Here is a 15,689-nt window from a genome sequence, read left to right as displayed (position 1 = left end):
CAAGACAACCCTCACTAGGTATTTTTCCATATGAAGAGATACAGAAATTCTGAGAATATTTACAAATCATAGTTATCTCTCTTGAAGAGATGATCCAAATATAAAAACTTAGTGGCTGAAGCAATAAAGGCAAAACACTTACAGCTGCATGGAAATGGGTATGAAACCAATTTTGTTGAAAATATATTGTTTTTCAAATCAGTTCCATGTTTCTCATCCTTGGCCATTATTTCTCATTAAAATATGATATTCCATGGTATTGACATGGAAAAACCAAAAATGAGCTTTAGAGACAAGTGAAGCTTAACACAACTATCTTCTATACAAATTTGTCACCTGGCAATCACAGTAGTGAAATGCTTTATTTCACCTAAAAGCCTTTTCTTTTGGAAAAAAAGTCTCAGTATGGGTTCAGTGTATATTTAAAATATTTACATAAGCAGGAGGTTTATAAAAAGAACAAATCAAGTTGCAAAGATATTTTATAAATAAAAGTATACTTTTAGAATACCATATACCAATCTTTTAAATAAATAAGTATGTGTTATGTTTCTATTTTAAAACATATCTAAAATAATTACTTTCTCTTTGAAAAGACTTATAACACCTAGGCCAGCATATCTTTGTTTAAAGAGAAGACTTTAAAATTTGCCCATAGGTCATGTTAAAAGTTTTCCTTAATGATAGTGTCAAGCCAAGATTGTGAATTAACATACCGCCTAGAGAGCTATGATACTTCTTAATAATGAACAGCTTCTGAAACAATCTAGTCATTTCATGATGAACAGGCAGGGGTATAGATATTGTTTAAGAAAAACTAGCTTCATATCTGAGAGATTAAAAAGTCTGTAATACTGGTTATAAAAGTATGCTTAGAAAACAACAGATATCGTTAACTTTACAATGCAGGCTTTGTTGTTTTAATTCTCATTGTAACACACTAGCTTTTGCTAGGTGACCAATACAGCATGGACCCCGGGAAAATCTTACGACTAAAATGGAAATTTATTTTTTAATGGCAAGTAAAAAGGTTTAACCCCTTGCTAGCACTTCCTACTCTGAGGAGAGTGTGCAGGGCGTAGGAGATGAACAGCGGATGGAAGCTGAGGCTCACCTGTATTCTCCAAAAGTTCCATCATCTTCCTTCATGGGCTGGATCTCAGGGTCAGCACGGGCGTCTTCCTTTTCTTTAACTAAAAATTTCAAAATGACATTATTAGCTATCGATCCTCTGCTTCCTTCTTCAAAGTTTATTTGAGGGCACACTCTTTGAGGTAGACAGCAATGAGAAAGAAGTCGCCATGGAGTATGGAAGATGCTGCATGACCATCATGTGGATGGATGTGGTATTGGATGATTTTGTCATTTTGAGGTGACCTAATAGAAATGAGCATTCATTAACATGTAACGGTGACTTTAGTTTCTTATTCATCTGATGAAGGAATAATTTCTTTTTTAATTGTTGGGGATTCACTGAGGGTACAAGAAACCAGGTTACACTGATTGCATTGGTTAGGTAAAGTCCCTCTTACAATTGTGTATTGCCCCCCAAAGGTGTGGCACACACCAAGACCCCCTCCTTCTCCCTCTCTGCTCTTGAAGGAACAATTTTTAAGTTGCTAAGATTTTGCCCCTACTCTACTAATTTATAGATTAGCTATATTAATTATTACAAACTGGTTTTGCAACTCTTTTTTTTTTTTGCAGGTTTTTTGTCTTGTAATTGAAGGGAAAATGGTCAGTAAAGAAAAGACAAATTCACTGGACTCACTGAATTGAGGAAACTATTAACCCGATAGGGAAAGCAATGTCCCTAAGCACATCCAATACTGCAACTTGGTCCACACGTGACTTCTTCTGGAAAACTTCTTGCACCTTCCCCCGACCCTCTCCTTGCCAACTGGTTTTACGTGCTACTGCAACAACCCTAACTTACGTGGAGCCGAAAGAAGTAGACTTAGTCATTTCTTCAGAGAACAGATTGATTTACCCTTCAAAGGCCTTATGAGCCCTGACAACATCTAGGTTGCCATTACATAAAGAGGGATTCAAGAATTATTTGAGGAGAACGTCTGAATTTAGGTTTGTGGGAAAATGTACTATTGCGATCTGCATGACCACCTTCGTGATTTCTTTTTAGTTTAACGAGTGATTACGTAGCATTAGGATGCAATTGTAATCTTTCTTTCTTACCTGGATATTTACCACCCTTGTTTCTTCTGATAAAGCAAACAATCAGCAAAATCAAGATGAGGAGAGCGACAGCGCACATGAGGCCAATGAACCAGCCCTGTGTCGCGATGTCCACCTGCCGGCTCGCCATGGCTGGAAAACAAATCAGGGGTGTTGGTGGCAGTGGACAGAGGCGAGACGGGGGCTGCTGCAGTGTGGGTAGTAAACATGGCCACGTGGCATGAGCTTTTACAGATTCTACACGCGGCCCCAAGTTGGGATCTGTCACTTACTAATCAGGAATTATATAAATACTTAGCTTTGAAAAACCATCAGAAGTAAAAAAAAAAAAACAAAAACCCAAAACCTCAATAGAAATAGCTGAATACTGTTAACAAACTCTGCTGAACATTGTGTTCGCAGTTATTTTCACTACATTGTTCAATAGAAACATAGTCTCAAACCCATTAAAAACTCAGTGTAAAGGATAAATTGTACATTAAGCACAATCATAAGAGTATACAACTGAGTTTTAAACAGAACAGAATGTATACATCTCATGGAGCATTTTTCCTTCAAAGGAACCACTTCTAGAGGCTAAAATGTCATTGCAAGGCTGCCACCATTTCCGAAACGTTTTAGAAATCGGTTAAAAAAGAAAACAGTCAACATAAAAGCAGCCTTATTATTTTATATAACATCATCTATTTGCATCCAAAATGCTATCTAGATTTGTTATTCATCTTATTTACAAGTTAGTTCTGAATGGAAATTTCTGAAGAACCAAATCCACCCTCATAGGACCAATGTTCGTTATTGCTGAGGGTCCACTCAAAAGACTTGGAAATATATCTTGACCAGTGAAGTCACGACTGCATGAAGTGACCAGTTAGAAGAGAAAATGCTCATTTGCATGTATACATATTCCTTCAGCTGTCATCTACTGTGTTTGAGTAAACAAATGTGAAGCCCTTTATTCAACCAGTCATAATATGCAAAACCTCTGAAAAGCACATAATAATGAACTTTTTTGGTCTTCTTTAGAAGTCTCAATCATATGGGACAAAGTGCAGCATCAATGGCTACTCAGACATGCCCACCCGGATTTGCTTAAATCAGTAGAAATGCTTTTTTAAAAGGCCTTTACTTCTTTTCTTTTCACCACAAACAAGGTAAAAGTCTTTCTTCCTTTGACTCCATAAGCCTGCCTAGATCAGGCCTTTAATTTGACTGAATTTCTTCCGAATACGTTTCACATGGTTGGGTTAGGTGTGCGTGATCTCTGGATGCAGAAATAAGAGTAGCCGTACGTATCCCAGGTTCTGTTGTATGTTGCAAAAGCAACATCTCACTGCTTCTTTTTCTCCGCACAAGTATAGGGAGAAAAAGAAAATGCTTAAAATTAAGTGTGAAGAGGAATGCAAAATGTATGGGAGCGTGTTGAAGAAGGAAAATGACGTGTGGACTATAAATCCAAGGCCAGTAGCCTTCTCCCACAGCCCCTGGACCTCACCAGGAGAGGAGGCCTGGAGCTGTCATCACAATCACACACAGGTGAGGCCCCATAAAGGCAGTTCCCCTTCCATACACATACACAGTCATCATGGCAGTGATGAAGACAAAGACAGTGGCGATGCAATGACACCTAGCATTTTGGGATCCTTCCTATATGCTGGGCACTGTGCGGAGGGCATAACCTCACTTAATGTTTACAACAATCCTCTGAGGTAGGCAGTAGGAATAAGCCCATGCCCAGAGACAGCAAAGAACTTGCCCAAGAGCTGTAGTTTGACCTATGTCTGACTCCAGAGAACATCTTCCTGGCCATTATGTTCTCCTGCTATGAGGCATTCCTGAAAACCTGTCCAGACATCAAATCTATACAAGTCTGAACAAAGAATAAAATGCCATAGGGACCTTTCATTCCAAGACAGGTAAAAATATTTTGAAAGTCTGTCATTACATATTCTTTCGCAATATATTTCTCTCAATTCACACGTGGCGTTTGTGAGTTTTTTCTAACTGAACCAAAAACCAAGTGGCATAAGTCTCTTGAACACTTGGCTGAAGTGAAACCGTCTTTGCTTGTTGTGTGCTTACTGATTTACACGAATGTCATAAATAGTTTGAGCATTTACATTTTTCATCTAGTTAAATGCAACTGATGAGGGAAAAATAAGATACTCAGGTCCTAGCACAGACATTGCCCTGAGAAGGTGGTGCCGGCCAAAATTGAGCTGCTAGCTGGCAGCTCGCTGCTATGCAACCATGCAAAAGCTGCTTATGCTTCTTTGACAGTTGATAAACAAACACCCACATTGACTTTGAATTTTTGCATCTATGTCTAAAGAAACAAAGTATCAAATATCTCACTGTCCTACTATTTAAGATTAAGCAGGCACTATGTAGTAACAGGTGCACTTGTGTGCACGCACCTGCACCAGAAGTTGATATGAAATAAATTGTGCAATTTTGCTTCAATCCACATAAGAAATGATCTAAATCCCAGAATGACTACAAGAGGTTTCAAGCCTTTTCAGGATACTTTAAAATCATCTGAACTAGATAGAACATACCCAAGTCATGACTGTGATTGTGTGTAACACACATAAATGCAGAGACACAGACACACTGAATGAGATCTAGGGGGCTTTTCCTTCTAGAATCTGAGTTATTCTATGGGTATTAGAAGTAAAAAAGGATCTTCACTTTACCTGAACTTTCTGAAATAAAATTATATTCATTGAACAATCCATAAAATGATAAATCAAACAAACACATAGAAAGAATATGAAAATAGAAAATAAGGCAGAGGGATATAATTTTCTTTGTTTCCTAGAAGTTAGTTTTAAAGAAGTATTTGCTTGCACGTGTTTGCCATATCCTGGATAACCTGTGCTCTGTGCCAGTAGGTCTCTGCGGAAAATGTTAAAAACACAGCATCACAGAATAAACTTGGAAGAGACAGGGCGAGAGAAATGGTTATTGTGTACTGTTCATGAAAGATCCTCTATATATAAAAATGTCCTATTCAGTTAAACTAGTTAAAAGTGTTTAGGAAGGGAGAAAAAATGACCTTGGCCAAAGTTTGTAGACAGTTGATAAAAAAAGCTATTGGGCCCAATAAAAACAAATCTGCTTTACTTCCTTTATGATATGAGACAGGAGACTCAGTAAATTGAGGGACAGAGGTGAGGAGAGAAGAAGAGGTGGGTGGTGTTAATGTGGGGTCATACCTGGTCACACCAGCTGGGGTGACATTAGTGAGAGGTTGCAGCAGGCGGGGGGCATTAGGGAAAGATCACACCAGGAGAAGGGGGAGAAACACAGTATCAGGACGCTGCCTATACTCTTGATTTCTCAGTGGGACCATAGGAAACAATTAAGAAATATACTGCAAAAATCCAGACTGTAAAAGACAGAGGCAGTGTCATACTAGAAAGATTCGTGGAAGAAGGGTAGATGAAAGCTGAGTCTAGGTTCTTGAAATTAGCAGAACCCAGAAGCTCATGAATACAAGTTCAAAAAATTATCCAAATTCAAGTTCAAATATCTTGAACTTGTATCAATACAATAACTTTTGAACTTGTATCAATACAAGTTCAAAAAATGATCACAGCTCACAGTGTGTGCCTTTATGCCAAGTACTCAAATTATTATGATAACTCAGAAGCTAGCATGGAAGAGAGGGGAAGAGGAATCGCAGATAATGCTTCCACGCTGGAGTTCAATGTCACAGCCCTGTGAACTGGAGAAGGGAGATGGACTCGGTATGTCAAGGCGTTCTAGAATGCTGACAACATTGGCTCTTATAGGCAGTATGTTCACTAAGGTCACTAGGGTTTAATCAATATGTGGTTTTTGTTTGTTTGTTTGTTTGTTTTGAGACAGAGCCTCAAGCTGTCACCCTGGGTAGGGTGGCATCGCAGCTCACAGCAATCTCCAACTCCTGGGTGCAAGTGATTCTCCTGCCTCAGCCTCCCAAGTAGCTGGGACCATAGGCGCCTGCCACAACACCCAGCTATTTTTTTTGGATTATAGTTGTCATTGTTTGGCAGGCCCGGGCTGGATTCAAACACGCCAGCTCTGGTGTACGTCGCTGGGGCCTTAGCTGCTTAAGCTCAGGTGCCAAGCCTCAATATGTGTTTTTAATAGCTATGGTTATATGTAAAAAAATGATGATAACCTATTGTGTTTCTCTGTTACTGGCACACAAGAATGGCCTACTGACCACAATTACTCATCCTGAACTACTGGCAATTGCTGCTGCAATTTGTGCCACTGAGTAAAACCCATTTTTCTAAAGGAGCTATCTTTTGTCTGGCAAAAAGACAAAAAAAAAAAAAAAATGCTACAACTTGATTTTCAGGGTGAATCTAACTTACTTGCAAGTTGGGGTCCAGAATTACTCTTCATGTGTGCCAAGTGCTAACTAACTGAATGGGGATTCCCGAGACAACCTGTTCTTGGTGTGTGGGCCTCTGAGATCCCACTGACCTACAGTGGATGTCATGTAGTGAGGGCTTCTCTTCTGATGTTGGAAGGTTGAGGTTCTAATCCCAGCTCCAGCACATTCTAGCTGGGTGACCTGGGCAGGTGCTCCACATCTCTGAGTATTGACATGAGGTGTAAGTGGGTAATAACCACGCCTGCTTCATAGGATTGTTGTAAGGACTGAATGAGAAAACCACTAACTTGATACAGAGTAGAGCTGACTAAATGCTAATACTATGACTATTATTAGCATGCTAGAGATGTATGAACAGAATCATCTATTTGAGCTCTTGGCATTTTGAAATTAAAAGTTAACAATAACAAAACCCAAAAATCTTGTAAACTAACTGTGAATTTAAATCTAATTTGTTAAATTTGTTAAATTTAATATAGTAGCTTCCTAGAACTATGTAGATAAATGGATATGATGAAATACAAGGAACAGAATAAGAAATATTTTTCCTCTTAAAGCATTATGATTTTAATAAATGAGTGTTTTAAAATATAGGTAAGTTATTACCTTTCTTTTTAAAACCACTTATGATTATATGTTTTCTAAGTGTTAACAAGTTTAAAAATCATAATGCTTTGTTACTGAAAGACACAAAAATACAGTTTGTCTCTGATTTCTACAGGACAAGCAGCATTCCCTCAAGAATGCCTCAAGTCACTGAACGTAACATTGATGAATGAACCACAAGGTGAAGATGTCCCATAAAACCTTTGTTTAAATTTAAGCATGGATTGTTTTCCATCTTGTGAATGCTCTTCGATTTTCTGTAAACATTTTTCTTTACTTTAGAAACTTCACTTTTTACTTGTATATTTTGCTAATGTTCATATAAGAAAATACATACACAGGAAGTCAAATCTGTGGACTAAAAATGTAACATATGAATTGTACAATTTCTTGTTCCATACAAATTTAATAACACTCATACCAGTTGTCTACCCAAATCGCAGGGTTCTGCTGGGTTGTAGTCCATTTTGACACAAAGAACTGTGACTTCCTTATAAACTGATTTCACCTTCAAAGGTAATTCAAAAAATTTCCTTTTGATTCAGAGAAAGCTTATATATGTGATATGAAAAATTCAATTATCTAAATAAATTAAAAACATTTAAGTCTGTTTTTGTAAAGGTTTTTTGGCAATAACATGGTTAGAAGATGATTTGCTAAATTCTGCAATTCATTTGGTAGAAAGAGCCAAAGACAACATAAAACCCAAACTCCCAACCCAACAGGGCCCCATGGAAAGACATTCGTGGCCCTACCCACAACACAGCTCCACCAGCCCCCTTCTCCAGCTGGAGCGCCCGGTGGCTTCCGCCTCTGAGCATGAGCCAGAAGTGGCGTGGTGTGTGCCTCACCTGGGCCTGTCTCAAACACATCCTCTGAACTCACAAAACCAGAGGCCCCCTCAGCACCAACTCGAACTTTGTATGCTGTTCCTGGCATTAGACCCTTTAACCCAAAGAAGCTCCGAGAACCATTTACAATTTCTTTTCTCCATTCTTCTTTGCCTATGGAAATTTTGCAAAAACAACAAATTTGAATATTTTAAGGGACCAGACGTCACTTAACACTTCAAGAAAGGAAAATTCTTTATAAGCTAAAGACAGAATCTAGGACGCTTAGGTTTACCATTTTAGATGATCATAAATGTAGTCATGTTAAATGGACCAATCAAAGCAAAATATCTTCAAAGAAAAAGTGACTGGATATCTGAACTGCATATTAATTGTATATATTTTCATTATCTTTCTTTGTAATACAAAGGAAGTTTTCTTATCTGCACCATGCTTTAAGGAACTGTTCAGTTTCTCAAAGGATGTTTACAAAAAGAACTGTGATACATTAAATAGCTTGAGTGAATTATGGGAGGAATTGTTTTTTAAGATGAATCTTTTGGTAAACATAACTGCCTTCTAATTTATGCAATTTATAGGTTAAACCTTTCCAATTTATTGGTTTTCTAAAGAGATAGTTATTTTTAAAAATAACATATTTCTATGTGCGTGATAAAAACCTAAACATGCTTATTAAACACACAGCAGGCTGCACTAAGGAGGGGGTACTGGGTTTTCATAAACTGCAGAAAGTGAAAGCTGCCCCATCTCCCAGTAGGAATGACCCGGAATTAAGCAGAGAGCCTGACTTGGGTATATATCAAACATTGAAACATGATGGATACTTGCCCAAAGGGTTACATTTTTCCAACGTCTTGTAAAATTTTCTTGGTTTAATTTGGGCAAAATGGATACTTTTAAAGTCAGTTTGATTTTTGCTATTTCAAGTTCCAGTTTGAAAAAAAAACAAAACTTTTCTTCTTCCTACATGTACTCACAAATATAATTCATTATTACTCTTGTTTACATGTCACTGGCATAGAACCAGTTTTAATGTATCGTGATATGAAAATGATATTGTAATGGAACTCATGCCCTTTGTTATTAATAGCATGAAAAAAGGGATTCCTAGTTATATATAAAATATGTAATAGGCTGATGGTTTGCTACAATCGTTTTAGATAACTCATTCATTTAACTGGATCCAGTTATGCAAGATGATGTATAATAAGTTCTTAAAAATGTTCATAACCTCTTGAAATGTATCCCCCCAATTAAAAATTGGGTAATGAAATTATTTCTTACTGCCTGCTACACCATATTCAACATAAAAGTTCACATGCTCAGGTCCCTCATACTTCCAACTGATATTGGCATAGGTCTCAGCAGCTGCGGCTGTAAGATTGCTGATCCTGGGATTTACTGCTTGAACTAAACATACAATAGAAGAATAAAACAAACAATCAAGTTGCAGCATCAGACACACAAATACAACATACGTTGAAATACTCTGAAATTGTGAAGAGAAAATTAAATTAGAACTTACTGTTAGAATTTAGGGTTAACTCACACTTTCCTTTCATGACAGAAAGAATTTTCATTTATTAAATTATATTCTTAGGAAATTAATTAGTAATCAGAAATCATGATGTAGAATATTAAAATGTATGAGTTCTATCACATGGGGTCTGAACAGGGCAAACTATTGTACCAGGACACATCACGGCCTTCGTGTACTGATGTATGCTGGAGAGTGGATTGCTTGGACAATCCCCGGGCAGAAGACATTGGGGAATATCAGAGACTCAGAGACTTCAAGGTAAAATACAGCACTGTGTGGCTACTTCTCGATTCTATTGGTCATCTCAGTGCAGGTCTTTAAAGAACTGGTGTTGGGATGAGAAACAATGCTCCTTAGAATAGTGGCCTTGGATATCTGTTTTGAGACATGAACTTCATTGAAAATCTGACTTCAGGGAGCTCAGGGACCTAGGTGAAGACCACCTGCCTTAGAGAATGTTGGTTGGTTCGAATGTTCTGGAAGGGGAGTTGGAAGAGGAAGTGCCAGATATGCTGTATCAGAAGTTAAGAAAGAAGAAATGAAAGGAGAACTCTTTCATTTAACACCACAGAGAGCAAGGCCATCTTACCTGTTAAGTGTCTGTTATATAGGATTTTATGCAAAACTATAGTGCAACCTAAATGGCTTCTTAAAAATCCAAATTATGGATACTAGATGATGCCATATGCTTGCTACTAAGTTGAGACAACATCTAAAGTCGTTTAAGAATGTTATCTGACTATTTGAGGCTGACAATTCTATTAGCCCTATCTCAGCAGCTTAAAGTAAATGTGATTTACAGATACTAACACATTTATAGATAACACTAACTTGAACAGTTAAAAAAATAAGATCTATTTATTATCCCAGAGAAAATGTACTGGGATAGTATATCAGAAAGCATCAAATGGGTTTACTCAGACTATAAAGTTAAATTCTAAAATAAATTACATAATTTAGAAGCTAAAGACTTCTGCTGAAATAGGTGTAATTAGATAGCATTTCTTAGGATCAAAAAAAAACAGAAATATATTAAAGAAGTTAAATAATGCTCTTGACCTCTGAAATATAACTCACCAACACCATGTATATTTGGTGTCTCTCTGTGCTAAGCACAGGGATACAGCAGAGAGGAAAACCAATTATTGAATCGCCAAGAATCCTTTTGTGAATGTAATTGATTTTAGTTTTCTGAGATTTTCTTCTTAAAGGACTATGATCAGTCAACAGAGACGGTAAATATGTTCATGTGTATAAAACATCAGTAGTAAAGAACCCAGGCAAAACATTAATTTTCTCTAAAATTTGGGAATCATGGAACTGAGAAATTTAGTCTCAGAGTAATTATGGGAGATGTTTAAGGCAGAACCATATGAAAATAATTCTAACAGAAGAGCATTTAGCGGCTGTTGGTTTTTTTTGTTGTTGTTGCAGTGGTTTCTACTGATGCTCTCAGCTTTTTCTTGAATTTCTTCTATAAACCGTTTATTATTATCTTAATTTTGTTTATATCTTTATTGAAACGATACCAATATTTCTTTTCTTTCTTTTTTTTAGAGACAGAGTTTCACTTTGTTACCCTCGGTAGAGTGCTGTGGCATCACTGCTCACAGCAACCTTAGACTCTTGGGCTTAAGTGATTCTCTTGCCTTAGTTTCCCAAGTAGCTGGGGCTACAGGCGCCCACAGAAATGCCTGGCTATTTTTTTGTTGCAGTTGGCATTGTTGTTTAGCTGGCCCGGGCCGGGTTTGAACCCACCAGCCTGGGTGGATGCAGCCGGCGCCCTACCCACTGACCTACCGGCGCCACCTGAAATCAGTTTTTCTAGCAGGTGTCTGCTCTTCCACATTCCTTGCGGCATTATTCACAATAGCCAAGATAACAATCTAAACAGTCATCGACAGATGATTGGATAAAGAAATTGTGGTGCGTGTACACATACATATATATAATGGAGTATTAGCCTTAAAAGAAGGAAATCCTGCCATTTGCAACAATACAGATATAAACCTGGAGGGTATTTTGCTAAGTGAAGTAAGCTAGACATAGAAAGGTAAATACTGCATAATCTCACTTGTATGTGGACCCTAAAAACGTTGTACTTCAAAGAGACAGTGTGCAATATTGGTTGCCAAAGACTGAGGGAGATCTTGGGGAGATACTGGTCAGAAATGTACACATTTTTCATTATAAGATGAATAATTTCAATGTATAGCATAGTTTTATTAAGTTCGGTTAATATTACAATAAAGTGTTGCATACTAGAAATTTGCACTTAGCTTATTTTTAACAGCATCCAGAAGAGATACTGCAATCTTTATACTGTAATACTCATAATCTAAGGTTATGCTATTTAGCCACTTATAATCCTTTTAATCTGAAATCTTTTAATCCTTTTAAATTCTTTTAATCCCCACTCATCTGCTTTCTCACTTCCCGAAGGAATACTCGGTGAGCCCGTGATGTACCCAACCAGGGCACCCTACTGTCGTCTTCCACTGGGGCTTTCCCAAAGGCCTGCCTCCTGTGAGTCTTTCTCTGTACATACCTACCAGGGTAGTTACCTACATTTTAGCTCCCTTAAACTACACATCTGATCTAGTGTCTTCCCTATATAAAAACAGGGAAGGATGGCTTACCTCTGCCTGTGCCTATAGATGAACACAAATTCCTTAGCCTCCCTTGGCACTCACAGCCATCAGGGACTGTTACCATCTGGCCCCACTGAAGTTTCATCTCAGCCTCTTCTTTTCCACACCTGCTCTACCTTTCAGCCACACTGGATTACTGGGGATAAGCCAAACATCTCTGTTTTCAAAGCCCTTAACTTTGCTTATGCCCTCTACCAAGACTGCATACCCCAAAGCCTTCACTTATCTGCCAGAAAAAAACTGGGCTTCAAGGCCCAGTTCAATATTACTTTTATGGATCCTGTTTGGCAAAATAAATGGTTTATTCCTTATGCTCAGACACCATTCTGTTCCAACTACTATTTATTATAATAGTTTAAGTTAATATTTATATTCTGTGCAATCTATTTATTACTCTATGTGTTGGTCTTACCTGCCAGCTTTTAAGCATGTCAAAGGCTAGATTTGTTTTACTAGTCTTGCTATACAGCGTCTGATAAAAGGCTGGTGTGTTTTACATGCCAGGTAGACATTAGCTCTTGAATTGATTGAAACTTTTATGCCTCTAGGTAGTCTTATTTTGTTTTGTTTCTTTTTTGTTCAGGCCAGATAAAGGTATGAACTCTAAACTTGATTTTTATTTATTGGTTCTTTACTCTAGAAAAATAATACAGTGAGAGTCAGATCCCAGAGAGGATTCACCAGGTGATCTTATGTATCCCTCTCTGCTCACTCCTAACTTGTTGGCCACATCAGGCTGCTAACTAGGACAAGAACGCACATTCAGTTTCTGCTTTGCCAGTTCATTTCTCGCTATCTTTGTAGCCCAATTAGTCACCCAGTATCAGTGTCCTAATGGTTGATCCCAAGGGCACCAGAGCAAAAGGCCAAGGACAAGTGTCTATCCATCAACAATGCTGGGAACACAGCTTAAATCCCTTATCAGCATGTTCTTGGTTCATTTTTACAGATGACTTCACAGGTCTACCTCCTAGAGTCCCAGGGCCTGAAACCATTTAGAGACAGAAATTAAGAAAATACAGCAAACATTGAGGGCTTTAAGAAAATAAGAAAATAGATCGAAATAAACAACTTGAAGATCTAAAGTGTTTTCCATGCTCAACTTAATTATATTGAGGAAAATAGTAAGAAGAAGGGTTAGTGTGGCATCAAACAGTTAATTAAATTACCCTGGCTTCTCCTTCATAGGTTTACCTTTTATAATGTAATTATACCCATATTTGAAACCCTGAGTTTCATTAACATCTCCTAAAATCTGTACAAAAATTAAGAAACGTAAACTCAGGTGTATTTCTTTCCTCCTCTTGGACCAGAAGTGACTTAAAATCACTTGTTATGAAATCACAATTCATAAAAAAATCCTATTAGGGCGGTGCCTGAGGCTCAAGGAGTAGGCACCGGCCCCATATGCTAGAGGTGGTGGGTTCAAACCCAGCCCCGGCCAAAAACCGCCAAAAAAAAGAAAAAAAAAATCCTATTAGATGTTGGTGCTTCTACAGCTAAGGATATCACACATGTTTTCCTCTTGATTCATTTCTAATTTATTCCCATTTGTATTATTTTAAGTTAAAATATAAAAGATACACTTAAAACTGAAAACTTGAAAGGATTGTGGAGAACTTTAGTTTTTTCTCCTGCTCGACAGCATCTAAACTCTGCATAGAGAGAGGAGATAGAGAAGAAGATAGAATTCATTTTTAGACTGAAAAAAAAAGAAATACTTTTAAGGAAGGAAAACTCAGGATCACAAATTATGCAAAAGCAGTTTAAAGTCTTACCATGGTAGAATGTTATCATTTTATGTAAGTAATGTTTAATTATTGATACACTGTTAAAAGAACCAATATTAAAAATAAGGTCAGATTTAGCTTTCTTATTTATTTATTTATTTTTTTGAGACAGAGCCTCAAGCTATCCCCCTGGATAGAGCACTGTGGCATCACAGCTCACAGCAACCTCCAATTCCTGGGCTCAGGCGAGTCTCCTGCCTCTGCCTCCCAAGTAGCTGGGACCACAGGTGCCCGCCACAATGCCTGGCTATCTTTTTTGGATGCAGCCATCATTGTTGTTTGGGGGGCCTAGGCTGGATTCAAACCCGCCACCTTATGTGTATGTGGCTGGCACCTTAGCCACTTGAGCCACAGGTGCCAAGCCAGCTTTCTTTTTTTTGTTTAAACACAATTCCTTTCCTTATTTGAGATTTGTCAGGTTTTAATGTTAGAGGCTCAATGAACTTTCAGACACTTAATTTTTACTTGTCCCTATAATTATAAGTAATTCACAATTCAATTTAGTTATCATCAAATGGCAAAACCAAAACTCTTTTAATGAAGTTTTCTTTTAATTTAATCTATTAAAACGGGGATTGATGTTTCTCCAGTGAAATGCATATCCTCTTTTAACATAACAAGTTAATGGAACTCTAGCCCCGTTGAAGCACAATTTCTCCACTACCAGCTCTAGGCACAGGTCCAGTGACATCTCTACTACATAGGAAAAGAGGCCAAGGTTTTACTGGAATACTTCAAATAAGGTTACTACCGCAGTAATCTGCTATAAAACCACCCAGGACTTTAACTGATATCTAATTATCACAGAAAAGAAGTAGACACATAAAAGAAAGTCAGTTTACATCTTTCTATAATAGTGTAGAAATTTTGAATTTTTACAAATTTGTCCTTTTAAATCTAAAAAAGACAAACATAGTATAACATTATCAACATGATGGGAGAATGGCTGCAGTTCTTATTCAATCACTCCAAAATCTATCTGATCTATATTTAATAATTTACCAAGGCTGTGAATGTAGTCAAATTTTAAGCAAACAAGAAAAAAAAAAAAAAAAACTAGATCAAGCCTAAGCTCACAAGAGTGGAATAATTTAAGGCAAAGCAATTCTTTCTCTTGGTCTTTTTTCTGCATTCCTATTTGTACCTATTTGGCTTCCTTGTGAAAGCCCAGGAAAACCCCTGCCCATGGGCACGCAGCCTGAAAACAGTGCCCCGTGGCAGGGACTGTGCTGCTCTCTGGGAAGCTGACTGGCCAATCAATAGCCATGGGTCAAAGACTGGGGCCTCTTTGGCATCACCATGGGTAGAAGACAAGTTACAACTTATTCAAGCACCATTTTCCCAATAAATGTTTTGGGCCCAGAGAGCTTTTAGAAAGAAAGGAGAACAAAAATAGTCCCTTGTGGATTGCTACCTTTTACTCAGGAGGTAAAGACAGGATGGAGTAACATGGCTGAGCAGAGCATGCAGGCTGACTGGAAGACTGGCTTGTAGGGAATCCCAGTGGGGAGACTTAGCCCCAGACCAGCTGCACGATATTCCTAAACCCAATCCCAAGTGGGCAGTGTTGTGTAAGGCCTGTAGTGTGTCAATGGGGAGCTCAGCTAAGTCAGATTAGAAGAGGAAGCTCTGTCTGAGATCTGCTTTCTATAGGCTGTTTTTTGTCACAAG

General features: G+C 37.8%; 1 protein-coding gene across 4 annotated transcripts in view; it reads right to left on the bottom strand.

The window, feature by feature from the left end:
- Nucleotides 1–15,689, bottom strand: part of NRCAM (neuronal cell adhesion molecule) — an 88,035-nt gene that overhangs the window by 9,580 nt on the left and 62,766 nt on the right. For 2 of the 4 annotated variants that reach the window (XM_012811259.1, XM_012811266.1), the window contains 4 exons: nucleotides 14,371–14,384; nucleotides 14,244–14,265; nucleotides 2,194–2,325; nucleotides 1,115–1,193 (listed from right to left, as the gene is read on the bottom strand). In XM_012811259.1, coding sequence (XP_012666713.1) covers nucleotides 1,115–1,193; nucleotides 2,194–2,325; nucleotides 14,244–14,265; nucleotides 14,371–14,384 — 247 coding nt within the window. The remainder of the gene's footprint in view (nucleotides 1–1,114; nucleotides 1,194–2,193; nucleotides 2,326–14,243; nucleotides 14,266–14,370; nucleotides 14,385–15,689) is intronic. The other 2 variants (XM_012811275.2, XM_012811272.1) reach the window with 1 other exon arrangement.

Source organism: Otolemur garnettii, unplaced genomic scaffold (genome assembly GCF_000181295.1).
Source record: "Otolemur garnettii isolate 467f Iridium unplaced genomic scaffold, OtoGar3 scaffold00005, whole genome shotgun sequence".
Lineage (NCBI taxonomy): Eukaryota > Metazoa > Chordata > Mammalia > Primates > Galagidae > Otolemur > Otolemur garnettii.
Note: the sequence above shows the minus strand (reverse complement) of the source record. Positions and strands in the feature narration are given on the sequence as shown.